This window comes from Penicillium pulvis, assembly GCF_028828015.1.
Source record: "Penicillium pulvis strain IBT 33274 chromosome Unknown contig_1_segment0_segment0, whole genome shotgun sequence".
Lineage (NCBI taxonomy): Eukaryota > Fungi > Ascomycota > Eurotiomycetes > Eurotiales > Aspergillaceae > Penicillium > Penicillium pulvis.
Window position 1 is genome coordinate 3200247 of NW_026643074.1, and position 26746 is coordinate 3226992.

Sequence of the window (26746 nt, forward strand, 5' to 3'; positions counted from 1 at the left end):
GCAAAAGAGCCATGGGTCATCGCGAATGTCTCTAGAGGAGGGTAGGCCTGAGGCTATAAGGATATTCCCAGGAATGCCTGATGCCTAGTAGGGACCCGAAGCCGCCACATGGCGATAAGCGATAGTGATCACAAAACAACTCTTACTATCAAGCCTTGCGTGAAGACTTGACCCAAAATGGACACCCAGGACAGAGACCAAATCCTCTGCAGTCAAGCACCTGAAGGATGGAGGAGGAAAAGTGAAAGATCTCCAATGTTTTTGCTTGGTTTGCAATGAGCCTCCTTTTTAGCTGTATAGGCCTCTGGCCCTTGAGTCTTGTATTCATACAGATAAGTACAACATTTGGTAATATACCTGTGTATATACAAGATCGGTGGTTTACGCAAAACCTTTAGCTAGAATTAAAAGGAAATACCGGCAGCGGGGTTCCAGTTTCCCCGCGGTGGGGAACTTGGTTGAGACCAGCCCAATAAATCCACCATCTCACCTCCAAGGGCAGCAACAGCGATAGGAAAAGACTAAATGGGACTAAAAGTCGCAATTATCGGTAAGTGACAATCCTGGAAGCTTGAAACAACCTCCACTCATACCAGTGGTCGCAGGAGCGGGACCTTCCGGTCTTGTCACTGCAAAAACACTTTTGCACAACTTTCCTCATGGTACATTCTCTCCTATCATTTTTGATACTCGCCATGAGGTTGGTGGTCTTTGGATGGGGGCCTTGGATCCTTCCATGAGGACCAATCTGAGCATGTTCACGGTCGCTTTCTCTGATCTGTCATGGGAGTCAGTAATGGGAAATTCTGGGATCCCAATGTTCCCACAAGCGAGGCAAGTAGGGCAGTACTTGGCTGCATATAGAAAGCGATACATTCCGGATGATGTGCTGAGACTCGGGCATCGGGTTTTGAAGACTGAACGAACAGCCGAGTCTGCATCTCCATGGATGATACAGTGGAGGAGAGAGAGGTTCGCGCCCTTTTGAGGTAAAATCTGTGAAGCATTAATAACATGAGAACAGTTCCGATGGGAGTTCTCCACATGAAGGAATCGAATCAGAAGAATTCGATATGCTCGTTGTGGCAACCGGCTACTTCGCTCAAAAACATATCCCGTCGATCCCAGGATTGGAAGAACTTGCACTCGCTGGTCGGGTTGTCCACAGTTCGGATCTGCAGAACAGAAAGGGATTCCTTCGCGAAAACGACTTCTTAGCTCAAGGAAATATCGCTATTATCGGCGGAAGCATGTCCGGAGTGGAAGCTGCGTCTGCAGTGGCGCTCCACCAATCTTCATGGAAGTCTCACAACGAAGGTCAGGCTGACAAGCACGTCGTACACCATGTTCATTCGCGCCCTTTCTGGACCTTGCCGACTCATCTACCACACGAAACCTCAGAAACCGTTTCCTTCTTGCCATTGGACTTGGCAATGTATGATCTCGGCCGTCGACCTCCAGGCCCAATTGAGTATGCATTGGGAGTCATATCCGAAGAGAAAGTTGCGAAAACCAATGAATATTTCAGCTCGCTACTGGGAACCGAATACAAAAAATATGGACATATGTCAGGAAATTCAAGCCAAAGCATGAATTCTCGGCCCCCGTGGGTGGCGATAGGGAACAGCTACGCGGAGTTTGTTAGATCCGGAGCTATACAATCCACATTGGGACGCGCAATGTCTGTGGAGACGAATCAAGAAACACATCTGTCTACTATCGAGATAGCCTCGGATGGACAAACACATACATTGGACAACATTGCAGCTGTTGTACTGGCCACAGGATTTACTCCATTCGACTCACTATCCCTTCTACCCAAGGACGTCTTAGCTGCTCTAGAATACAGCGAAGACGATCCATTTCTGCCACTTGTGCTGGACAAGGGCGGTACAATTCGGTCTGAAATCCCAGACCTTGGCTTTGTCGGGTTCTACCGAGGTCCATATTGGGGAGTAATGGAGATGCAAGCCAGATTCCTCGGTGCGGAATGGGTCAAGAAAAACCGGCAAGTCTCGACAACAGAAGACCAGAGACAAAGCCTACGAGTCTTGAGATGTTCGGATACAAATTCCCAGCGCGGCCAGTTTCCGATGGGGGACTATGTAGGGTTGATGGAGTCATTTACCAAGGATCTGGGAATTGACCGTGCGGGGCTGTCAGAAGATGATAGTCGGTCTGGCCCAGCCATTCCTGCTCGCTATACTTATAGTCACCCATCCACTACTGCACAAGAAGACATGGACAATGAGAAAGAACGCACGCTGGGTGCGTTGAAGGCTCTGTCCGATCCAAAGCATCAAAAGCTGCAAGAAGCTGCTGCATTGGCCATCTTCCGAGCCCTGCATGGAGCCTGGATATTCTCCCGGGAATACATAACAGGAGAGAAAGAGTCTGGAACCACCACATTTTCTCCACGGTACCCATCGAGTCCGGCATATGACCGGGAATATGTTTGCGATGAACGTTTAAATTTAGACCCAAACAAATTACTATCGTCATCTTCTACGATCCGCTCAATCTTTCGGTTGTCGGAATCCGGAGCTCAGGATGAAAACACAGAGATCGAAGTTTTGGAAAATGATACTTTGGTCGCGGTTGGTGGAAATCCCAAGCGACTGCACCTCACACCTTTCTACCTCAAAAGGGTTGATGGACAATACATCCCGGGAGAATATGTGATTCGTGCCAAGCTCTCTGGAACTTCCCTGGGAATTGAGCGTGAAGCTAAAGATATTACTCTAAGCGAATACGAGTATATTTTCAATTTCAAAGGTGTCTCGATTGCCAGTTGGGAGCGGCTTGAGCCGACATATGACACCACGGGGGCCGAAGGCCAAGCATTTACACAAATTCGAACCATATACAAGAGATAGACTCATTTGTTGAGCAAATTAATCAGCCTTACGAATGTAGCTAATATATTACATTCTCGATTTGGAAGGTGTTAAGAGACTGGGTATGGCCCGAGTCGGGAACTCAGGTCCAGAACCTAAACTATAACCTCAAAATAGCTAGATATAGGCAATTTGGCTTCGATAAGAATTCAATTAGCTAGTCTATTACGTCTAGATCGAGCTCCAAGAGCCGTTTTCGATCCCAAATCTCTGTTCTGATGAGCCTCGGTAGTCGAGCTATTCGCCACTCGACGTTGCATCGAATATGACAACCTTGATAATCAACGACAAACACCACCGTAAGGTCTGAATAATCTCGATCTTATTTTTGATTACATGCAGATCAATAATTATGCTACTTCGCTTATCAACTGAATATTCATCGATAAAGCAATACGTCGGAAGTTCCGTATAATCGGCTCCGAGCGAGTGGCGCTGCTCCGAACCAAGGTTACAACAACGAAATAGATACCCAGCGAATGAAAGCACGCAAAAAGGAGAAGCAGGAAATCATAACCATGAGATTGATCCAATTAACGCCAATCTTCAAAGTTTTCTTCAGCCTTGGCCAATCGGTACCAGCAGAAAAGGGCTCCGGACGGGTGTACTGCAGTCCGGGGTCGAGTAGGGCCTGCGAACGGATCAACCGGCCCAATACCTTGAGCCTCAACATTATTTTGGTTTGACTTCGGCCGAAACTGTATTTTGCTTCCTCGGCCCCTGAACATATCTCATCTATATAAGAATGATCCCCAGGGCTGATCTGAGATGAAAAATGGAACCAAACACAAGTCCCTCCACCATCGGAGTCATCCGTACAACAGCTCCGGGCTGCAACTATAAAGCCCTCCCCCCTCCAACCCAACATTCCGATATCATATATCAACTTCAACTCAAGCCTCACGTCAAGCCTTGAGTTCAACACAATGGGAGCTACACCAGAACTACCCAACCTCAACCTAGACCCGGCATCTGAATACCGCGCCTGGCAAGCACTCTCAGTCTACTTCACCGTCCTCCTCAATCGTCAAATCCGTCGCCGCTGGCAACTTGAGCACGAATGCATGCAGGACAGGCCCGTCGCTCAATGGTTCAGACCAGTCATCTTCCTTGAGCCAGTTCCACAACTACACAGACCACAGCTACCAACCGTCTGCCCGTTGACGATGGCGAACCTCAAAACCAAAGTGCATCTTCTTCGCGGGCGGGTTGAGAAAGGGAAAGAACTTGCTTCTCAGATTGAGCGGAGGATGCTGGATTCTAAAGTCGATTTTCCGACACATTTCTGCCATACTTGTGTTGTTGGGTGTGAGTCGGAGTCGGAGATTTTGCTTACGAAGTGTGGGCATCGGGTCTGCAGGACTTGTCTTTCTTTTGGTGTTGATGAATGTGGAGTTTATGAGTGCAGTATCTGTTTTGTGCCGACTTCCTTTGTGGCTAAGTCTCCTTTGTCGATCCCACGCCGGGCTAAGTCGGAGGAGTTGGCTCCTGTTGGGCATAAAGATGGTCAGAAGAGGGTTTCTTTTGGGACATTTGACTGATTTGTTTTACTTCTACTTGAAATGTTGCATGTCTGGAGTTCTGGTTTCGTTATTATTTCAGCGGCATTGCATACGATATACACCTGGGCACCTAATGGTCTTTGCATATAAGATACACCTAATAAGATCACATTATAGTATTTGATTCCTTCGTGACTCCCAGAGGGAACTAGAGCTATACAAGACATGAGTCTCAACAATAATATGTACCGAATCTTCCAGGTCTGCTGACAACATCTAGGTTGGTAATAAAGAAGAACCCGGAAGAGAAAAAAAAGCAAAACAGGACATCAAATGTATCATGAGCCACGGCCTGTCCAACCAGACCACCACATCAATAAACGCCTTTGCCAAACAGCAAATACCAAGGAGAGTGAGAACAGTATAACGCTGGGACCAAGACATTATACAGGAAGAATATGCAACCCTGCCAGCTGATCATCAGCTATCCAATGCACTAGGCAGATCGTAGATATGAAAGACAAAAAACAAGACGAAGGTCTACGTGGGTATATGTAGGAAAGCAACAAGAAAGACCCCCGACATCCAAGTTTGTCAGGGTAGATGAAAAAGATGAGCCGACTGGGTCGTTCACCGATCCTCTGCATGTTCGCCATCGTCAATCACCATCTGTACATCCTTGACGGGATGTAAAAGCATGGGAGGAAGACACATGCGGCCTTCACCAGCTAATTCCTGTTGCTCACCGCCGTCATTGTCAATACGCATGCCGAGCCAGCGGCGCCAGAGGTTAGGAGAGAATCCGGCGGAGTAGAACCAGGTTGTACCCTTGAAATTGTGTTCCCTGTCTCCAAAGACAGAGGTACGAGCACCACCCGAGGCACCGTTGCGGCCGGCGTTGAAGACAGTCTCGAGGTACTTTGTCGGCCAGCGGCGGTCGATGTAGACAGCGTGAGGTACATAGACAGCCTTGAAGCCGTGGTGCAGCGCTGTGGTCGCAGGCCACATCTCCGAGAACATGCTGTGATGGCGAAGAGCGGTTTCCTTGTGCATAGTTGTGAGGAGCTTGCGAGACAGACGGGAGGCGGTGATGATTGCAGTTCGGCGGGGAGGCATGCCATTCTCCTTGTTGTAACCGGTCACGTCATCACGAAGAAGCCAAGTCGTGCCTTCGGGGTCGTACAGTGGGTTGAAGACAACCAAATCCGCATCTTCGCCCACACCCCATTGATACTGATCTTTTTCCATGGTTGTGGGTGGGATGCCTTCACCTTCCACCTCGAAGATATCTGGCTCGGAGGGGCGTACCGGACCCCAGACAAACTTGTCACCCTGCTGATGTAATCCGTTCATATCACGATCCTTTTCGGTTCCATCGGGCTTAACCACGGACCACATGTTATTAGGACTGTTCGTGCCACTTTCAGTCTGTACGCGAACCATCTGGCGGAAGTCATCCCACGAGCCGTGAACTGACGGAACGTAAAAGCGAGAGTTGCGCTCCCAGAGACCCTTTCGAGGCTGCGCTCTCGCCCAGTCGCCAACCTTGTCGAAGAGATGGTACCAGTGACCAGTGTAACGAGCATCCATCTCCCAATTCCAGAAGTAGTCGTATTCCGGGTGCTGGAAGGCGAAGTACTGCAGGGGCATGTAGGTACTGCGGTAGACGCCGTGGATGGGCAGACCACGCATGAAAGTTTCCTCCAGAGCAGGGTACATCAAAGCCATCTGCGCCTCTGACCAAAGGGTTCCCATTCCTCGGAATTCCTCCGGTAGCGCATCGTGAAGCACGCGCTGGTAGGTTTCATCATCAGACCAGATCTGGAGGTCGTTGTTTTTGACATGGATGAGGAAGTGAATGGTGTACTCGCCACCAGACATCAAAGAGAGCTCCGAGATCACGGATCGCATGTACATGATATCCTCTGGGGTGTAATTGAAGTCGTGCCAGGTCCGGATGACCACAGCGGTTCTCGGTAGACGATCGGAACCGACCTTGGGCTTCGATTTGTAAGTATCCTCCGACTCCTGCACGGTCACACCAGGATTTCCCACGGGCATGGAGACGAATCGGTTCAAACGCGGCTCGGGCAGCTCGTTGAAACGATGGCGATTTGCTGCGCGACACTGCTGTTGCGCATCGGCCCAATTCACCTGTCGGAAGTCTACTGGGGGAATGTCTTCCCAAACCCGCTCCGCACCATCGCGGTGGCCCTCCAGACCGGCGCCAATGCCTCCCCTCTTGGCCCCATATCCAAGTCCGTACGGTCCCAAACGTCCAAATCGATCAAAGCACACATCGTCGCGGATACCAAGCATGGCGTTCGAGCCCATCACCGGCTCCGGGAAACCCTTGGGAACTCCAGCGTAGCTCTGCAGAGGTGGAACTCTGACCGTACGATCCTTATCCAGGAAGCACTCGCGTTTCTCACCATATTTCTTGATGTATTCCGATGAGGCATATTCCGGATATGGGTTAAAAACCGAGCTGGACATGGAGGGCGTCATGTCCCGCTTGTTGAGTTGCTTGTCTTCCACTTTCTCTTCCATGGGGTCGGGCATTCCCTCCATACCGCTGCCAGGATACTCGGGTACATTATCTTGGCGAGAGACCAGGTTTGTAATTCCACCATTGTAGCGATTGAGGAACGGGAACCCCTCCCAAGTGGGCGGTTTGGGCGAGACGACCTTGGGTAGCTCAACCGCGACTTTTGACACGGAGGAGGAAATGGTGAATCGGAAGAGAGTGAGAATAAATATGACAAGCGATACAAAAAGCGTTAAGCAGAGCCATCGCATAATCCGTTGGGGGACACGAAAGCCCACAGCTGGGTGGCCGTGTCGGAGACTCCCGCCGCTTGCGGGTGGGTAAGAAGTTGAGGAGTGACCAGGGCCTTTGTCGGTGTCGGACTCGGACTCAGAGTCATCGCTGCGATTGAAATGGTGCAGTTGGGGGCGAGCGCTAAGATGTTGTTTTTCGATGTCGGTGTCGTGTGCTCTGTATGGTGACGGTTTGTTGTAGGCCGCGGAGGATCTCCTCGCCTGGACGGTCATAGTGGCGGGCAAAGCATTAACCTGAAACCAAAAAAGATAGAGAGAACCCAAGACCAAGATGGTCTAAGCACAGATTGAATCTCCAGAAGAATATTTAGAAAGGAATTGGTATGTGCAAGTTGTTGAAAAAGGGGGTCCAGGTCTAGCACGCGATGACGATGTTCGTTTGGTGTTTGGGGTTCGAGATCGTCGGCCAGGCAATCGGGCGCGGGCCACAGGACCACCTAGACTAAAGAGACTAATAACGCCCAGACTATAAGTCTGAGAAATTTAACCGAGTAAAAAAAAAGTAAGGAAATTAAACAATAGCCAGGTACAAAGCCAGGTACGAGGGGTGAAAGGAACAAATACGAACGTCAACTGCGGAAGATGGCCACAAACGTAAGTCTCGGCGCTGCCAAGCCTTCTGAACTGGGAAATGAGCGATTACGCATTAGGTGCTAAATTTGGAGAACAAACTCCTTTGTACTCCGTGCACTGCTTGATCATAGATCATAGATCATAGATTATATCATATCATTCTTTGCTATATCACTTTTTTTTTCTTTACTGATACCCAATTCCAGGATTGTTTACAATAGAAAGAAACGTAAAGGAACAGCAATTTTGACGTGGCGCCAGGAATAAAAAAAAAAAAGAACAAATGAGGCTAATAGCATAGCGAAGAGAAATAGAGTGGAGGGAACACACAACCGGTTGAATCGTCCTTCTAATTGAAGGTTCATTCATTGTTCCCATGGCCTCGCGAAAGAACTCCATAGTCATCATCCATCATTTGCAGATTTCCCGTGGTATTTCTCTTGCCCTGCTACATACACACACACACACACACTACTTCCCCTTGGTATTATACCCGCTTAATCGCGGTTGGTTTTCCGGAGAGTGTCGGCGAGCCACTCAAGACCCTCGTAGAGACCGTCACCGGTGGTGGCGCAGGTGGATTGAATGAACTAGGAATCGTCAGCAATAAGTTCGGGATGGTATTTGGTATAGAACTGGACAGGGGGCATACCCAAGCGCGGCGGGTCAAGCTCTGGAGACCAAGCTGCTGTGTGATCTCAGCGGGGCTCATGGCGTTCTAGATCGCAATCAGTAATCAGGTCGAAATAATATCAGGTTCATGTCCCTACAGGCAAATCTTGCTTGTTGGCGAAAACAAGCAGCAGAGCATCGCGAAGCTCATCCTCGTTCAACATGCGCTGCAACTCCTCACGGGCCTCGACAACACGGTCGCGATCGTTGCTATCCACCACGAAGATAATACCCTGGGTGTTCTGGTAGTAGTGGCGCCACAGAGGACGAATCTTGTCCTGACCACCGACATCCCACACGGTGAACTGAATGTTCTTGTATTCGACGGTCTCAACGTTGAAGCCTGGAGCCTAGTCAGCACCTCCCTGTTTTGCGTTTTGCGAGTTTCCGGCATATCAATTTTGCGACGAGTCGGATAGATGGACCGGGGCGAACTGACCGATGGTGGGGATGGTAGTGACGATTTCACCGAGCTTCAGCTTGTACAGGATGGTGGTCTTTCCGGCAGCGTCAAGACCGACCATCAGAATACGCATCTCCTTCTTCCCCCATAGTCGATCGAACAGCTTAGAAACAGTGAGACCCATATTGGCGGTACCTCGAAACCTTGAGTGGAATTAGTGGATGTTGTCGGAGGAAGAGTTGTAAGGAGGGGGAAGATGGGTGCGGATAGGGAAACGTGTTGTGGACGGATTGGGAATCTCAGGGGTGTGGGTTTGGCGAAAGCAATGCGGAAGGGGTGATCGACAAGGCAGTGCTTACCGGTAGAAAGGTATGGATGGGGTTTCGTAAAGTGGATTAAAGGGGAAACAGATGAAGAAGACAAAGTGACTCCGGGAGAGAAAGAAGAGGGAAGGAGAGGGAGTTGGTGTTTTTTTGTTTGGGATTACGAAAATACGCTGAACGGCGGCGGTGGGCGTAGTCTCGGTCACCCAAGATTCAGGAAATACCAGACAGGTCCTCGAATTATGATCTGATCACTATAGACTAAAACCTTGGTTGAGGTTTCTATAAATTCAATGTTACCTAGAAATCTAGAACCAACAGTGTGGCTTGATATCTCTAACGCACGAAAAGAAAGGACACGGTGTCGTACGTACTGAAAATACCGTCGGAGGCGAAAGGGGCCCCAGAACCAAGGGACCCAGATCAAAGCCCCGCTGATAGGTTGATGACTTATCGCCGCGCCCCAGTCTCGTGCCTTGCACACCTGGATTTCTGGGAAACGCCGTCCACTGGGGCAGAGCCCACTGCCGCGTCATGACATCGCGGCTCGTTTGCTATACTTCTGCAGATCTGTATAGTCTGTTCTATTTTGAAATTGCATTTTCACAAGCAAAACCTTTCTACCAGCGTCAATTGACCCTGAACCTCGCTTACCGCACATTGGGCGATAGCACGGCAATGGACTCAACCCCCTTCAACCGTGCCAAGTCCCCACTGGGGCTCCGCTCTGGACCAGGTAGAGATGGGCGATGGATCTGATCTATTTCAACGCCATCAATGGTATGGGCCCGTGCAGTGAAGACCTCCAGGGCTGCGGAATTAGGCCGATACGTAAACTTCCAGAGGTTCATGGCATAAAATAATCATTTTTATTCGTCATTCGTCGGAACATAAGTATATTTACCTGTAAGTCATACTAGGCGCATTGAGAATACTGCGAACATGACCAGATAACCTAAAATAAACATTGAACAAAGAACGTTCAGGGGACTGAGGTCTTCTTCGATGCTGTTTGGAAAGAGAAATCTAAGCTCCAAAACCACTATGTACAAGAACGGCCGAGAGAACACTTAATTGCTCCATCTATTGCTTCCGAATCGGCTAACAATTGAGATATAAATTTGGCGCTCACAGCTGCCGAGCTATAGGTTAATTAGAGCCGCTTGTGACACCATCCATGGATAAATAAAGTTGTGACCGGCCTTAACCTTAGGAAACCCGTAACAGGCGGGATCATTTCGAGGTACATTTACATGTGTTCTTTCCGCTACCCGCTTCCAAGGTTCCTAAAAAAAATGCACTATGACACAATATCCTCCTTTCAAAACCGAGGTCTTTCTGTTGAGTCATCCCTACTCGTGATCAACTTCAAAGTATCTTGTCTGCCTACGCCATGGATGCCACCTATCTTCTTTGACCACGTACGCATCGCTTCGGTTCAAGCTGACCACAGCTGAATCTTACCATATACAGCGGCCTGATATCTTACCCATTGATACACCTGGGCAGCCTCGTGACAGGTGGCATGGTCGCGCCTTTCACATACTTGACAGCAACCAATCAGACCTGACAGGTGCGCTTGACCAAATTAGGCAAAGCGTGGGTCGTTTCTACAAGAGGGTTGAGGCGAGTGTTCTTGACCTCGGCTTTTATTACTATGCTTCATATTCGAGTATGATTTAGACAACAAATAGCAACCTATTGTCGCCTATATAAATGTGCTCTGAATGATAATAGACGCTATGCCCAGGTAGTGACTGCCAGTTGGGAACTAGGGACTTTGGATGGAGATATATTTAGGGCCTTAGGACTGGATCCACGAATACAGTATCCAGGAACGTTATATTTGAGAGTACTTTTCCAACTTGTTTTTTTTTTTGAACCTTCAATTCTCTGTACCTCTGCTGTTTTTTATTAATTTGGTCAATGCGCTTTTTGTTCCTTTTCAAGACTAGCCTCATTACAGACTTCAGCATTGATAAGAACTTGGGGTACCAGCCGCGGGCGCAGTGAGTCACACGGACTTACACAGGAGTAGAATTGCACATGCATATCTTTTATACTTCTCCAACAAGTAAATTGAGGTCGTGTATAAACTAGAGAGGGATTAAGTCCCTATTATGGACCTTTGACGCTGGAGGAGTTCAGCTTTGAAATTTACATCCTGCTTCACTATGACGGCCCCACACACTATAGGGGAGGCCCTCCTCATCCCCAAGACCTTTCAGTCGCAACAGAGCCTGGACGAGATAGTGGAGAGGTACAAGAACCTTCGACTGCACGGTCTTCAAGTTGACCCGAGATCGTTCAGCTCAACATATGAGATAGAGTCCCAGTTTTCCCCTGCGATATGGCGATCTCGGCTTCAGAACCCGGCGGGCCAGACATTCGTCTCAGTCGCCGATTCTGACAAACAATATATCCACATCGATACTGCGATACCTACAGAGCTCGGAGACTCAGATACATCGCTCCAACGGCTACTCAGAAAAGACTGGGTCGGCATTGTCACACTGCTAGGCCCAGTCCTGTACAAGCCAGACGCTGATGGAGGGACACTCACCAAGCCATGGGATGTATTTATCAGGGATCGAAAATATGATATTCCTCAGTCTGCTCTGGATGGAAATACTAAAAAAGAGGACATTGCTTACTTGGTTGTTGCGATGTTTGTGTTGCCCGATGAACGGCGAAAGAGGCATGCTTCTCGGTTGCTTGAAACTCTGATCCAGACTGTCCGAGAAGATGCTCGTGCTCGTGAGGTATCCAAGGCGAGCATAACAATTCAGGTTGAACCAGATAATGGTGCTGCGCAGGGACTGTATGAAAAGTTGGGGTTTGAGGTGTGTGACAAGGCGCTTCCGCTGGAAAATAGGCGCGGAGAGACAAATCACGTGGTTTCACTGGTGATGGAGATTGATCTGACATGATTTACTTGCTTTCGCCTACATGATTATCTTTAGTGCAATAAGAAAATGTCATAGTTCATAAGGTTGTACTGTATCTCCAGGCTGACTCTTATTCGCTGTGCTGGTCAAGCACGTGATTTACGAAGACCGCTGAGTCATCAGCCTCGTTTGAGGGCAAGGCTAGTCCCAATAAAGTCTAGCGCCTCCTCGTGCCCACAAGCGGAGAAATTTGCGGTAACCTTTTTCTTCTCTCTCAAGACACTTGCGCTGAGCCACACCTTAAGTATTCTTTTGGAAGACTGTCGCCATCATGTCCAAGATCACAGTCGGTATGTCTTGGTCTCTAACACATCTTCACATTGACATTGAACATCTCTAACACCCTCTCAGCCGGAGTGCGCGAGAATGTCCAGTCTCTGCTCGACTACTCGCTCAACGAGAAGAAGCGTAACTTCCTCGAGACCGTTGAGCTTCAGATCGGCCTGAAGAACTACGACCCCCAGCGTGACAAGCGTTTCTCTGGTACCATCAAGCTGCCCGTTGTTCCCCGTCCCAACATGGCCATCTGGTGCGTTCCCGCCTGCGTCGAGCCTACATCCCCACGAAGGCCGGTGTAAGAAAAAAACTTTGAACAATGACTGACGGATTACAGTATCATCGGTGACCAGCACGATCTCGACCGTGCTAAGCACCACGGTATTGATGCTATGTCCACCGACGACTTGAAGAAGCTCAACAAGAACAAGAAGCTCATCAAGAAGCTTGCTCGCAAGTACGATGCCTTCCTTGCTTCCGAGGCTCTGATCAAGCAGATTCCCCGTCTGCTCGGTCCCGGTCTGTCCAAGGCCGGCAAGTTCCCCACCCCCATCTCCCACAACGAGGACATGGCCAACAAGGTCAACGACGTCAAGTCCACCATCAAGTTCCAGCTTAAGAAGGTTCTGTGTCTCGGTGTTGCCGTCGGCAACGTTGGCATGGGCACCGAGGAGCTCGTTGGTAACCTCATGTTGTCCATCAACTACCTTGTCTCCCTCCTCAAGAAGGGCTGGCAGAACGTTGGAAGTCTTGTCATCAAGGCTTCCATGTCTCCCCCCAAGCGCATCTACTAGATTCTCATCACTTCACTGTGCTGAGATCTGGATGCGTCCGAGAAGTGAGGGTGTCTTAGTTTAGACCCGAAAAATAAAATGAAGCTCACGACTTGGTCTCAATATTTTCAAAGATACTGTAGATGTAGAAATGTCTTGTGTGTATAAACTGATTGGACACTATAGTACATGTATATTGAACTCTTATTGCATGCCTGCCATCAACTCTGTCTTATCTAAAACCATACCGCGCATGCCAATGAACTCGCGAAGACTCTCCCACTCTTCACCAACCTCCTCGCCACGCATGTACGGGTCCTTAAAACCCCAAGCAACGGCAACTCTATCCATGGCCGCACGCTCTTCTTCCCGCAGCCATCGCTGTCTCAAAGGAATGCCAGACAACCAAACCACACGCTCCATCTGATCATTGGCTGTGGTGATAGCCATAATTCCGAGAGACGATGTACCACCAACATAAGCCAAGGAAGCAGCAAAGGCAATACCAGTCGCGGTGCTAGGATCCATGGTATTCTGGAAAGTGGCTGCCCATGTAGCAAGGGCATAGCATGCAGCAGGAGCCGCAGCCAATCCAATCAACGGAACACTGGCCTTCTTGAAGACCTTCGCACGGGGGAAAGCAGGTGCGCAGAAGGTGTTATCAATGATAGCCAGGACCAGGGAGAGGTTCTTTTGCGCAATAGCCACGTCCAACGCCATATTGGCCAGCTCAGCGGGGACAGCACTGTTAATGCTCTTGGGTTTCGCCTTGAGGAACTTGACTGGTGAGCTGCCTTCCTCCGGAACTGGTTTGTTGGCGTACATGTGGAAGATCTCGGGAAAGTGCTCTGCTCGCTCCAAGAGGGTCTGTGTTTTGGTGTAGCTTTCCAGGGCTTCCGGGGTAATGAAGACTTTCTCATCCTTCAGGAGATCGGTTATGATACTGGAGATCTTGTCGGCCAGTCGGGGATTCAGATTGAGTGTCGACTTGGCTTGCTGTGTGGGCTTGGTGCTTTTCTCCTCCATATCAAGTAGCGATGAAGTCGCATTTCCTTCATCATGCGCGGAACCTTCGGAATTGTCGTGTTCTTGCGATACTAAGGATTCGGCGATCTTCCGGCATTTCTCAAGTAGTCCCACCACGGCTTCGTTGGAGGGGACTTGGTCTGAATGTTGCAAAGCCGAGGCATCCTGTTCAATTTGTTTGATGGCTGACCCGAAATTGGCGGACTCCGATGCAAAGCTACGCGAGTTTAGAAGTGGGTAGGACAATGGAGATCGAGCATTTGCTCTTCGCAACTGTAGCGCAGGGATATTGTTCGAAGATCGGCTTTGGGTCGTTGTAGGAAGCCGAGGGAAGGGAAGGCGTTGCGGTGTCGCGGAAGAAAATTGACAGAACTGGCAGACAGGGCCTTGTGACCTTGAGCCGCGTTGGGCTCTCAAGGCTACTCTTTTCATGGTGAGTTGAATTGGGCGTTGGGATAAATTGGGCGGACGTGGACCGAGCTGCGGATTTTTAGGAGAGGCTCTCAAGGCGGAGGCGGCGCCCCAGCGCTCTGACGTCTACTTCTGCCTTACAACACCTTCTGGTCAAGGTCAAGGCAACCTCTTTCCCCCTCTTGAAAAGCGATTAAGAGTCCCATGCCGCATAACATTGACTCCTCTTGTCAAGTCTAACACTCTTTTTTGACATGCCTCCTCCCCCTCCACCCCCTCCGCCGCCGCCGCCTGGAGGACTTGGTGGCCCTCCCCCACCACCTCCTGCAGCTTTACCGACCAGGCCATCGAAAGGCGAAGTAAAAGGCAGAGTACGTACACTGATCCTGACATGACTTAGATCTACCATAATTTAGATACCAGTCCAGTCATCGGAAAAGCAGTCAACTAACGTTGTGAATAGGGCGCTCTACTATCTGATATTCACAAAGGCACTCGATTGAAGAAAGCCACCACCAATGACCGATCAGCGCCTATTATTGGAAATACTGGAGGCGGCTCAGCTGCGCCGCCCATGGGAGCTGCACCTCCAGTTCCAGGCATAAGACCCCCTCCCACAGGACTTGCACCCCCGGTCCCGTCTGGACCGGCCGCCAATAGATTACGAAGCAACAGTGAAGGAGTATCTGGCTCGGATGCAGCGGCCAGTGCTGCAGCGCCACAATTAGGTGGTCTCTTTGCGGGCGGGATGCCCAAGCTGCGCAGTCGCGGCGGTGTCAACACGGGTGCCAACCGGTCAGACTCTCCATATTTATCTGACTCTGAAGCGTCCCGCCCGGCGCCTGCTGCAGCACCTCCGAAACCTCCAGGAGCTCCTAGGCTGCCTGGTGCACGACCACCACCACCTCCATCTACAGAGTCGTCACCTGCGCCACCTATAAACCCTTTAGTCGCAAGCTTGAAGAAAGTCCCCCCTCGACCTGGTGCCAGGCCATCCTCTACTATCTCTTCAGCAAGTGCTCCCGAGATCCCTCCTCCACGTGCTCCTCCGCCACCTCCTGGTGTAGGCCGGGCACCACCACCTCCGGTGTCTAGAAAACCATCTGCACCCCCTCCACCTCCCCCTGCAGCTAGCCCAGCGGCACCACCTCCTCCGCCTCCAACAACAACACGAGCTCCGCCTCCCCCTCCCGCTGCTCCTGGGCGGTCATTTGCTCCTCCTCCTCCACCTGGAGCACCTCCATCAATCGCCGCCCAGGCCGCCCGCAGTGCTCTGGGACACCCACCACCGGCACCACCAGCTTCAGCCCCAGCAGCTCCCCCTCCACCTCCACCAGTTTCTCCTCCAAGCGCTCCTCCCCCGCCCCCTAGTGAGCCATCGCCATCACCATTCCGTCCATCGCCTGTCCCATCCCCCGCACCAATGAATCCCAGTGCTTATACTCTCACCAATGGCGGCTCATCCCATGCACCAGCCCAGACTCCATCTACCAATGGCCACATTAACATCGTGGATCCTCGCTTCAAGTTCCCCGGTGATGCGATGCTTCCGGCTCCTCGAAGGTTCACCAAGACCCTTCCTGTTAAGTATCGTGCCGGAAAAATTAGCAGCGTGCCGTACCATCTTAAGTGAAATACGGATTGATCTGAGTGCATGGGACATTGCGGGCGATAGATATGCACAGTAGTAAATGCTATTATATAACACTTTCTTCACTTTTTACCTCCACAAATTTGTACCCTACACATGTGATCTTGAAAGGCTCAAGTGACTTATTGCTTAGGTGGGCGGCTCCGGTGGAGCTTGATATGAAATGACCAATTATTGATTTTTCACTCCAATAAATTGGGTTACTTTGTGCCAATTGATCAGCTGGTTTTACTAATGCAAGACCATAATATTATAAGGTCTAAATTACCTATATGTCACTCTATTTCAATGGAGAATTAATATCCGGGCTAAGTATGTACTATGTGATCATCCTGGCTATGGATATGGCTACTAAATATCTATACAACTTTCACGCGTATAAAGACAATTCAGATACACATCTCACAAATATAAGATAAGAGTTTGAATCCTTCGGATTCGTACACTGACATCATTAAAGCCGAAGACTTAGTATACGAGTGAAGCTTACCGTTCATAGAGCACAAAGCTGTGTATCACGTGACCACATACAAACAATGCAAATGTTCAAAGGTTGCTCGTTCATCTCACGACGACTGCCTCTCGATTAGCAACTTCTGCGACTGCTTTCTTCAATTCTGTGTGGCCTCAATTAGCGCTCAAGACCTTCAGCTTTACTTCGTTTCCGAAAAATTGAAGAGGACCCGCGATACCAAGTTGCGCACTCGCCTTGAAGCCTCGACCAAAGCTTAGCTTCGCGAACACCATCTTGCGGCGAAAAGCTCCAATTACCCCACGACATCGGCAAGGCGTAGCATTACCTGCTGCCGGCTGATCATATCACATCCTAAATCCACCATGTCTCTCCAACCCTACATCAATAGTAAGCAACCCGTCAAAGCTGTCCCCGAAGCTGTCTGCAACCTGATCTTCGTGCTAATATACTGTTCCTCCTTTAGAGAAAGTCCTCATCCTGACTGTGGATGGTCGAACACTACTTGGAAATCTCCTCTCCACTGATCAACTTACGAACCTCGTTCTCACTGATACCGTCGAGCGCATTATTCGCACCCCCGAGGATGATGAGCCCTCATCACAAATCGAGCACGGCCTCTATTTGATTCGAGGCGATAATGTGGTAGCATGTGGTGAAGTGGACGAGAAGATTGATGCCGATATTGACTGGACTAAAGTGAAGGGCGAGGTGATTCGGGACACGAAAAATGCATGAATGGATCACGATGATCATTGATTTTTAACTTTACATACCGGGCGTTGGTGGCTATGGAATTTTGCATACAATCAGAGACTTGACTTCAGCAGATGTCACTAATAAATATTAGTCTCAACTATCCTGACTTGCCTATACTGTAAGCATGAACAAATGCGCATGTGGCTGTAGTCGATATGTCCTACATGAAATATCAACCCATAGTCTTGGGGGCCTACTGGCATTCATGATTACTGATGGCTTTGAGTGTTCCACTCTTGAATACGAATGGGTTTTCTAATGAGGAGTGGGGACCATTGACCCAATCACTACTAAGATGTCTCAAGGAACTACATATTTGGAAGTGTTTCTCGGCTGGGGTCACCGTCGTACATAGAGCATCTCGCCAATCGGGTCCCTTTCTGGGCCCCATTCCATCGCCTATAAATAGCGGACGTTCAAGGGTGACCTCTCTGAACGACGACGGTCGATTGCATCTGTAACAAGAAGTCATAGCCATTGAACCAGCTCATCTACTTCCCAGGCAAGCAGAGGAGATTGGTATTTGACACGAAGACAATCAATCACCAAGAGGCTCGTATTGGGTCGTTGCAAACGCATAGCATTGGCCACGCGTGGATTCGCCATAATGAACGATTTGTTTTTGGGAATTGAGAATGAAATCAGACGACTGCCTCAATCAAAGGATTAATCTACAGGAGATTGCGGCGCATATGAATCTATGAAGTCCCTCATTCTTCAGTCTTTGTGGGAGTATCCTTTTTGCTGTCCTGATGACCCATGAGTTTGTCGCTTCATGCGGTGATCAACGCGCTCGCAAACACAACTCGTTGACCCATGCGAACCGTGCGTCATGAAATAGGAGTCTAATACTTCTTATCTCCAGGTACGAGAGCCACAGGACAGAATGCTTCCGAAGTTCCGCCAGAGATGGGCTCGAGTATAACCACGATATACTGATCCACGTGTAGAAGTATGTCATGTAGTACTGGGATCCATTGATGACAGCATTGAAAATCAGCAGGTTAGTGAGGGTCCGTTTTTCCGCCCCAAACCAGTTAGCAGCAACACAACAAGCGCCCAGAAGATTGAAGTCTTCCTTGACTTTATCGGTCTTTCGGAGAAAAATGGTTGTCCGTCGAAGAAAATAGTATATTTTCTAATAGTCCAAGGGTCAAGATGGGGTGATTACATAATGACAGGTTCAGGGACTTTGTCGAAACTTCATGTAAGCGTAATGTGTCACCGCAATTCGGGCCAAAGTGGAGACTAGAGACCAACAAACTAGACATGCATATGATTCGTTTTATATGATTCTTATAGGCTCTAGATTACTTGGTATCATCTACACAGTTTGACATGATAACCCCCCTTTTCTAGCCGTTTGCAGCAGACCGCGCACTCCACAACGGGAGGTGCCAAGACCGCTTGGGTTTAGGAGAGATTAATCCCTGTCAGAGATCTTGCTGCCTGCCCCCGGTAAAAGGCTTTGCGTTGTCCGATCGCATGCATTCTAGGTGCAGATACGGATAGACGTGTAGTTGGAAATAGAAACGAACAAAGCGCCTAGGGCACGAATGAAACACGTCGAAAATATTTCAAGCCCAATACCAGGTAATGGAATTCCACAGGTAATTAATATAATTAATATACGAGAAAAGAGGCGACGAAGGTTGGGTACAGGTGCGGATACAAGCGTAACATGGTTGTAGGCCCCACCCAAATCCCCAAACCTCGTCCCCTGATTTCCGTTTCATCCCTTTCTTACACCTCACCCCGCCCCCAATCCGCTGGTCGTTTGGGCTACTCACTTTCTACGTTTCTCTCATTATCCACTCGCTGATCTTCCTCTTCCCCTTTTATCCTACTCCGCCCTTCATGTGGTCTCTATTATCTCTGAACATCATACCAGTACCGGGTCAAATCCACCAATTCTCCCGGGCACAAAGCCCGTCGTGAGCGTATCCTTGGGCAACGCCCTCTGAAATAGAAAACTTATCTGCAGAGATATCAGAAGAAACCATTGAAGTGAAAAGAGACCCCTCCCCCGCGTCATGTGGCTCTACCGGGGCGCGCAGAGTGCCGTCTTCTACTATGCCACTTGCACCCCTTGTGCTATGAGCATTGATCGCCGCAAACGCAAGAACGATGCCGTCCGAACACAACGCATGCAGCAAAGATACGAACTCGAAGTAGTCACCGATCAACCCCGTCCATTCCCTCAGCCGACTCCATTCAGCACCAATGAAGGGTGGCGGGAGGAAATTGCCCTGGGCCCAGGGCCTCCAACTCGTCGAGGTGGAAATCGGAATTTTCAACGGACAAACAGCTGGAACACCGATCAAAGTTCGCAAATGAAAGACAAGAGTGGGAGCCTGATGCATCCGCTCGGCGAACGGTGGAACCGGATGCGATACCAACGCGAGGATGAACCACTCTGGGGCCAGGAACAAGAAGTACGTGGATCGTCCATTGGATTTTCAGGGAGTGGCCGTGCCGACCCTGAGCCCAAGTATTACGCTGCTCGTGCCCCACCCGTGAACGATCTCCATCCCCCAATTGTGAGCGGTCCGATCAGCCGTGCCGAAACTCGATGGATGCTCCAACCACCACCAAGTGCGAGGGTCATGGAAGGCAAGACAAGTTTTGCCAATTCTCCTCGCGACAGTGTAGGCAATTTCCCTGGTGATCGTCTGTCTCGAGTCGTTCAAAGCAGCTCTCGCCGTAACGAAATAGTTGCGGAACAGTTCAGTAATGACGGAGCCCTCGACTTGAATCTTATTCAACAGAATATGCCGCGACGGCCATCTGTAAGCCGCGTGCGTGAACGCTCCGATAGTTTCTCACGTGAAGACTTCGAGTTCTCACGGCATTCTCGATCCGATTCTATGTTCTCTCTGGCCCATAGCGACGATCTATCTCCCAGTTCTTCCTGGAAATATCCAGACACCCCTGAGACACGGCGGGCTTCTAAATCCATCGACGAAAGCGACAAAGCCCCGCACCGTCCGCAGATATCTAAACACCTTTCGACCATGCAACGACCCGATAATAAACACAAGGTCCATCTCCTCCACCTCGAGATCAATGATGATCATGATGAGCTCGGCCTCGGTCAACTAGAACGCATTCGCCCGTGGCGCTGGAGCATGGATATTTAACGGCCTTTCATCTCATTCAACCCTTCAACATACCAACCCTCGAAATCCTCGAAAACTCACCCTCATCAAACCTCTATCAATCCCGATTTCTTCATCTTCACCTTTATCTTTTGGCTACCAGGCGTTCCGAGCAAAAAGAATAGCGAGCGTTTACTTTTGTCCATTTTCGCTTCAGCAAGCCCATTCCTACTCATCCTCCCTGGCTTGGAACAAATGCATGGCTGGCCCAGCACATGCCACAGAACGGAACGCTGAGGATCCAAATCCAATCACAGACCTCCCAGCACCGCATGATGACGCAGGGCGGCAGTCATTCTTTCCCTTCCCCCTTCTGTTCCCTCCTATCATTGAACCTGTCGATCATTGCCTATCACATTTCCTTTTTTTTTTTCAATCCAATCCCTAGATACTTTTAACCTCTTGTACCATAATCACTCTATCCGTTTAAGTTACATTGACGGCCTATACATAGCATGCTGGCCAATTTTATCGAAATTACTGTTTAATGTTAATAGCTGTGCCTGTAACTGATTTCGTAGTTTGTCATACTAAGATTCCCAGCTCTTCGGGCCGTGAGACATGTTTAAAGTAGACCATCTCATGTCACTGTCCAGATCGGTCTCGAACGGGACCCAATTGGACTCATTACCACATATTTCAACATTATTCATCCTAATATGCCTATTTAGCCGAACAGCAGTGGGCTAAGCATGAGAGCAGCTATATAATGCTCCTGCACCTAGATGGGAGGTCCAAGGCAAGAACGTCATATATATCACGCTAGCTTTTGGGCAAGAATAATCCATCATAGCGATAGCATCAAGCCGGCCGATCCACTCGACAACTAAGCCGATTGTTTCTAGGCTTATTCGAGCCAGCTAGATCAATCATTTCAGGAGCCAAGCTCGAGGGTGATTCATTTATTACTTTCAAAGGTTTTTGGGGAAAGGGTTGATTATATATTATAGCACTGACTTGAAACAAACTTGTGAAGGCCATTTACTCACTTGGAATATGGATAAACAATGCATAACTTTCTCATGATTATGCTTCAATAGTGTCCTTGCTCTTGGATTCCGGGACTAAATAGAAACTCAGTTGGTGATGGTACCTACCCAGCAATATATCCACGCCTGGCCCGTGTTAGTGTTTTGCAACGAGGCATCCAAGTCTTCAAGAAGAGCCACCTGTCTCAATGGATCCAACACTAGGCAAAAAGTATAATACGACTCATTCTTCCTGTTTGTTTCTTCTCCTCTTTCCATTCCTCTATACCCTTCTTTCTTCTTCATAACTCACTTCATCTCTCTCACACACACTCTCACTTCCTCAAATTGAGATGATCATCTGATTCCAATCTCACTCCCTAAATCAATCGTTTGCCATGGCAAAGCAACGCATGAAGACTGACCGGCGTTGACAATGAGTCATTACGACTGACTTGAGTGGTTGTTCTCTTCTCAATGAGGTTTCAAGACCGGGTAAGTATTGACTCATATTTCATCTTGGATGGGGCTAATTGAACGGAAGTTCTGCGGCCGCCGCTGTTCCCCTAGGACTCTTCGAATCAGATTGCCGGCACAGCCCACGGCCTCCGACCAGGGAAGAAGCAGAAGTGGTACTAGTTGAGGAAATGATGCTGGCGGCAAGAACACAAAAAGTCAGTTTCTTACATTCATAGAAGTGCTTTGACTAACAGGGTTGCAGCATGGGTGTCAGCTGTCTCAGCCACCAAGCTATGGTGGCATATATCTTGTGTATGGACTTTCTCTTCTTTCATTTTCCAAGTGGACCTTGACTTATTTTGGAGAGAACCCCAAGCGGTCGATACGCATAGCTGTCAGGATACTTGTTGTCTTGTACCGTTCTTTAAATGGTTCTGCTAAATATGCAGTATTCATAAGAAAGTTGAAATCATAAGTATTGATTTAAAGGCTACTACTCAAGCTGCGCAGTCCATTTACGATCTGACTTAATAGACCGCAGAGCGTGCTTTTTTCCACACCATCGAACTCATTCCAAGTATCTAAAAATGTCTATCCTTTGATAAGCCCTATATAGAGGAAAACATGGTCCGTTTCGTTGACATATCCTCTAAATTCTAGTAGACTGGAATCTCGTCACCAAATGTCTACTTGAGCATCCAGAGAGACTGTTTCGTCAATCTTGATATGAGGCCAAGCTGAACGAAGAGTCTTGAGATATCATTCCTTGTACAGTATTCAATTGGCACTCAGGATTCTGGATTTACAGTAAGCTTTCGACATTATGGCTCAAGCTTAAGGGCAAATGCTAAACTTAGAAGCCCTGGATGACTTCGAAGGATCTCTTATGTAATCTCACTCATTTACCCCAGACTTTTTATGAAGATACTATTTATAACCCCCGGGGCCAACCGTCAAGGATCTACAGGTATAATTCGAGAGATTCTACCAAGTACTCTTTCGAGATATAATACTACAAATCTCGAACGAAATACCCAGAATTTGGTCATAACTTCAATGCAACTTGTCATTCGTTAGATTTGACCACGATGAACTCGTGTATAATCATCTCATGCACATGATTTTCTGCTTCAAAGTTTTGCGCAAACCCAAAAATAGAACCAAAAAATATCAATCCCTTGAGGATGAATGCGGGAAAAAAACACAAGGTAGACGAGGGATGAGTGTTAAGAAGGGCTGATCTCAATGATGGATGATAGTCTCGAGCATTCAAATGACAAACAAATAGATCGCTATAGACCATCCAACCTAGGGATCAAAAACGGAATTTCAGGAAAGCCGATATAAGCTTTTCGGGAGTGCATGGGCATTTGCTCTTTTTGAACCAATGCTGGTCCACGGCGGATTTGTTTGTAGATAAGTGAGACAATGAGAAGGGTATATAGAGAGTAAAATTGTTTCCCTCTACTCCACTCTAGTAGACCTTCTTCTTCTCGTCCATGCTGAATTGGCCAGGGCCAGTGTTGACGAGCAGCAAGAGACCACCACTAACGGAGATTAGAATATGAATGGCAAATCAAGAATTGGGGAACTTACACAATGGAGAGAATCTGGAAGAAGTCGTACTTGGCAAAGTCCTTATGAGGGTGGTGGGGGTGGAGCTAGAATAGAGTTAGTGATTGCTAGACCAGACATGAAAGACAAAACTTACAGTCCAGAAGTTGTTCACCAACACGTTGAACACACTGAGAAGCACGACAAGGACAATGGCGCTCCACTTAGCCTTGAAGCCAACAATGACCATGACGCACGCGACCAGACCGAACAGGCTAACCAGAATGCGCCAGAAGCTCCACTGGCCGGAGAAGACGAATCCAACGAAGAGGAAGATCAGGAGAACACGGCCAGCAAGCTGGACGTACATCTTGCGGTCCTTCTCGTCAAGCTGGGGCAGACCAGCGGGGACAAACTTCTTGCGCACCCAGGAGTCCGAAAGCACCATGAGCAGACCACCAACGACACTCAAGTTACGCAGGAAGAAATTTAAATCGAAGATGAGACCGTATCCGATACCCTGTGTAATAACCACCACTAGCAATCCCGCGACGGCGAACTCGGTTTGCTTGCGGGCGATGACGAGAATTGAACAGACGGCCATGGCGATAACATTGACGATCAGGAAAAGGTGTGTGATTCCCCACGGAACTAATTGAAATCGAGTTAGACATTTGCCAAAAACAAAAAGCAATAATGGTATTTATTGTGGTACTGCCCGCCCTGGAGAGGCTCAATGCGGGCCGGGGCCGGGATCTTCAGGGTTCTTACTGTGACGGAAATCGTTGAGGTAGACCAGCTGGTCGTTCCATTGTGTGATAATGCGCAGGGAGTCTTCGAGGAAAGTGACAACAATGAGGAATCGGCCGATCGCAGGGAGGTATCTGTTTTCGAGTCAACACCGCGTCAAGTCAAGCTTTAAGACCCCTTGTTTGGGACAATTGGCGTGTTTGTGTGGATGCGACCAGCGACCGCAGGAGCACTGAAGAGCTTTCAAAGCACCGGGATAATCACGTACGGCTTCACAGGATCAGACATGGTGTCCAGCCAGTCCTCAATCTTGCTAGTTTGCTCGCGGATGGCGTCGAGCGGGCTGGGGTCGCTGGTAGCATCTGCGCTACCGGGCCCGCCGAACGGGTTCTGGTGGCCGAGGTTGTAGCCCGCTGTGCCACGGATTTGGGCCATGGCGGAAAGAGGTGAAGATGGTGTGTAGAAAAAAAGAAGAAAAGTGAAGAAGGAAAAAGGTGGTAGAGTTGCAAGGAGGGTTGAAGGGAGTAAATAACTGGTGGATCCGTTGTATACAAAGCCGTGCTCACTTCAGGCCACGATGACCGGAACTCGGCGCTAAACCGTAACGGGTAATGTGACGACACGGTACACATTCTTATTCTTTTTAGGTATTCTATGCATAGATGAAACAAACTGAAAAATTGGAATACCTCAATTGTAATACAGCTGAACTAGAAAAACAGATCGCCCCAATGGTGCTTTTTGGATCCCGAAGGGTCTTCACCGATTTTGCGCTGTGAGCAGTTTCCCCAGATTTTGATGGGAAAGTGCTGGTATTATGGGACAGTCCCGAACGCCAAAAGCCAAGTCAAAAAGGTAATAAATACATGTCAAGGTGAAGATGGAAGATGAAAATTGAAATGGCGTATGGAGGGATTTAGGCGGCCCAGTCAGAGTCCAGCGGGTGACCCTTCTCACGGGAGCGCAGGTTATCGGGAAGGTAGGTAGGAGTGACAGTCACTTTACGCTCAACGGGCAGAGGAGTAGGAGCAGGCTGGCTCTCAGAGGCGCTGGCATCACTGACCTCGTCCTTGCCGGTCTTCTTCTTGGGCTTCTTCGAGACGGTGGTCCACTCGTCAACGCCGTTGGCGGCGCCCAAAATGCGCATCTGCTCTTCCTCAGAGGGAAGTTCCTGGGTCCACTTCTTCTGGGTGGGGGCAGATTCGAAGGTATCCAGAAGCTGCACAGGGGCGGAGGTCGGCGCGGGGGCCGGAACTGCCTTGGTGCCGTTGGCCTTGGAAGCCTGCTGCCAAGCGTTGGTGGTGGGGGCTTGGGTCCGGGCAGCCTCGCGACGCTCATGTTCACGAGCGGTGTGCAGCTGCTTCTCGAGCAACTGCCGGCGCTGCTCTTCGGCCGCCTGAACCTCCTGCTTGCGGGCCTCGTTCTTCAGGCGCTGTTGGCGCTGCTTCTTGTTCTCAACCTGCTTGAAGGACTGCACCTTCTGCTTCTTGGGCTCCGACTCGACGCTGCCGGTGACGCGGAGGACCGAGGCGGCGGGGGCGGGGGACTCCAGCATGTCAGAGACATACCCAGCGGAGGGGACAGCGTTGACCTGCGGTGAGACGGCAGGGGACAGATCGTCATCGGCGTCGGCGCCGGTGGTGGATGAAGCATGGGAACCACTCTCCAGGTTGGCCTTCTTGGCCTTCTTCTTGTTCTTGGAGGGAGCAGTGACGGGCGAGGCGCCGTTCTTGATCGCAGCCAGGCGGCGAGCCATCTCCTTGCGGTCAACATCGTCCTCGGGCTGCTCATCCTCGGTGGTGGGAGGCGAGATCACAGTCTTCACCTCGGCCTTCTTGGCCGGCTGGGGGCAGGCTTGCGCTTTTGCTTCTTGGGTGCTACTGTGGCCTCGGCCTTTTCCACAACAGCTCGGACAGGAGTTTTGATGGCTTTCGGGGAGTTGCCATTGGTGTAGTACCAGCCAAGGCCGCCTGCTACAACGAGCAGGAGAGCCCAGCTAAGGTAAGGGTTCATAGTCATGATGCTTTGCCCAATCAGTCTCGTCGCTTCAAATTACCAGTCTTCTGCGCGCACATACCGTTTTGAATGAAGTCAGTAAAGAATAAAGGAGAATCACGCTACTTGGCCGTTGGTATCCGAGGGTAGGACAGTCGTGCACGCGCACAATCAATTTGGCACGCGCAACTGCAATTCGAATTGGTATCCACGGAGTCGAAAAAGGTAGGGGAGGGTGTTTTAGAGGTCCAGGCAGCACATCGATATGTTCGTAGCCTAGGCGCAATGAGATTGACCGTTAAGGGGCGTTGGTCAACGTAACTTCCAAGCAGTCC

General features: G+C 49.4%; 13 protein-coding genes across 13 annotated transcripts; 7 read left to right on the forward strand and 6 right to left on the reverse strand.

Annotated features, from left to right (window-relative positions):
* Positions 1 to 525: 525 nt before the first annotated feature.
* N7503_004155 (uncharacterized protein) lies at positions 526 to 2876 on the forward strand (the record flags this gene model as incomplete). Its single annotated transcript, XM_057063702.1, has 3 exons — positions 526 to 550; positions 597 to 972; positions 1025 to 2876. The coding sequence occupies 3 exons, from the start codon at positions 526 to 528 to the stop codon at positions 2874 to 2876; spliced, it is 2253 nt and encodes a 750-aa protein (XP_056924617.1).
* Positions 2877 to 3823: 947 nt separating this feature from the next.
* N7503_004156 (uncharacterized protein) lies at positions 3824 to 4438 on the forward strand (the record flags this gene model as incomplete). Its single annotated transcript, XM_057063703.1, has 1 exon — positions 3824 to 4438. One exon carries the CDS (start codon positions 3824 to 3826, stop codon positions 4436 to 4438), a length of 615 nt encoding a protein of 204 aa, XP_056924618.1.
* A 591-nt stretch (positions 4439 to 5029) lies between these two features.
* On the reverse strand, positions 5030 to 7453 carry N7503_004157 (DUF3405 domain-containing protein; the record flags this gene model as incomplete). The annotated part of the gene is made up of 1 exon (XM_057063704.1): positions 5030 to 7453. The coding sequence occupies one exon, from the start codon at positions 7451 to 7453 to the stop codon at positions 5030 to 5032; it is 2424 nt and encodes an 807-aa protein (XP_056924619.1).
* An 857-nt stretch (positions 7454 to 8310) lies between these two features.
* arfA (putative ADP-ribosylation factor) lies at positions 8311 to 9072 on the reverse strand (the record flags this gene model as incomplete). Its single annotated transcript, XM_057063705.1, has 4 exons — positions 8311 to 8403; positions 8466 to 8531; positions 8584 to 8828; positions 8925 to 9072. 4 exons carry the CDS (start codon positions 9070 to 9072, stop codon positions 8311 to 8313), a joined length of 552 nt encoding a protein of 183 aa, XP_056924620.1.
* Positions 9073 to 9743: 671 nt separating this feature from the next.
* On the reverse strand, positions 9744 to 10062 carry N7503_004159 (uncharacterized protein; the record flags this gene model as incomplete). Its single annotated transcript, XM_057063706.1, has 2 exons — positions 9744 to 9795; positions 9866 to 10062. 2 exons carry the CDS (start codon positions 10060 to 10062, stop codon positions 9744 to 9746), a joined length of 249 nt encoding a protein of 82 aa, XP_056924621.1.
* A 1323-nt stretch (positions 10063 to 11385) lies between these two features.
* On the forward strand, positions 11386 to 12141 carry N7503_004160 (GNAT family N-acetyltransferase; the record flags this gene model as incomplete). Its single annotated transcript, XM_057063707.1, has 1 exon — positions 11386 to 12141. One exon carries the CDS (start codon positions 11386 to 11388, stop codon positions 12139 to 12141), a length of 756 nt encoding a protein of 251 aa, XP_056924622.1.
* A 289-nt stretch (positions 12142 to 12430) lies between these two features.
* On the forward strand, positions 12431 to 13229 carry N7503_004161 (60S ribosomal protein uL1; the record flags this gene model as incomplete). The annotated part of the gene is made up of 3 exons (XM_057063708.1): positions 12431 to 12449; positions 12511 to 12688; positions 12773 to 13229. The coding sequence occupies 3 exons, from the start codon at positions 12431 to 12433 to the stop codon at positions 13227 to 13229; spliced, it is 654 nt and encodes a 217-aa protein (XP_056924623.1).
* Positions 13230 to 13412: 183 nt separating this feature from the next.
* Positions 13413 to 14666, reverse strand: N7503_004162 (uncharacterized protein; the record flags this gene model as incomplete). Its single annotated transcript, XM_057063709.1, has 1 exon — positions 13413 to 14666. The coding sequence occupies one exon, from the start codon at positions 14664 to 14666 to the stop codon at positions 13413 to 13415; it is 1254 nt and encodes a 417-aa protein (XP_056924624.1).
* A 233-nt stretch (positions 14667 to 14899) lies between these two features.
* On the forward strand, positions 14900 to 16278 carry N7503_004163 (putative proline-rich, actin-associated protein Vrp1; the record flags this gene model as incomplete). Its single annotated transcript, XM_057063710.1, has 2 exons — positions 14900 to 15016; positions 15109 to 16278. 2 exons carry the CDS (start codon positions 14900 to 14902, stop codon positions 16276 to 16278), a joined length of 1287 nt encoding a protein of 428 aa, XP_056924625.1.
* An 855-nt stretch (positions 16279 to 17133) lies between these two features.
* N7503_004164 (U6 snRNA-associated Sm-like protein LSm8) lies at positions 17134 to 17506 on the forward strand (the record flags this gene model as incomplete). Its single annotated transcript, XM_057063711.1, has 2 exons — positions 17134 to 17158; positions 17235 to 17506. The coding sequence occupies 2 exons, from the start codon at positions 17134 to 17136 to the stop codon at positions 17504 to 17506; spliced, it is 297 nt and encodes a 98-aa protein (XP_056924626.1).
* A 2054-nt stretch (positions 17507 to 19560) lies between these two features.
* N7503_004165 (uncharacterized protein) lies at positions 19561 to 20667 on the forward strand (the record flags this gene model as incomplete). The annotated part of the gene is made up of 1 exon (XM_057063712.1): positions 19561 to 20667. One exon carries the CDS (start codon positions 19561 to 19563, stop codon positions 20665 to 20667), a length of 1107 nt encoding a protein of 368 aa, XP_056924627.1.
* Positions 20668 to 23586: 2919 nt separating this feature from the next.
* On the reverse strand, positions 23587 to 24851 carry N7503_004166 (protein ERV29; the record flags this gene model as incomplete). Its single annotated transcript, XM_057063713.1, has 5 exons — positions 23587 to 23659; positions 23709 to 23773; positions 23824 to 24317; positions 24438 to 24550; positions 24685 to 24851. 5 exons carry the CDS (start codon positions 24849 to 24851, stop codon positions 23587 to 23589), a joined length of 912 nt encoding a protein of 303 aa, XP_056924628.1.
* A 481-nt stretch (positions 24852 to 25332) lies between these two features.
* N7503_004167 (uncharacterized protein) lies at positions 25333 to 26435 on the reverse strand (the record flags this gene model as incomplete). Its single annotated transcript, XM_057063714.1, has 2 exons — positions 25333 to 26259; positions 26331 to 26435. 2 exons carry the CDS (start codon positions 26433 to 26435, stop codon positions 25333 to 25335), a joined length of 1032 nt encoding a protein of 343 aa, XP_056924629.1.
* Positions 26436 to 26746: the final 311 nt, after the last annotated feature.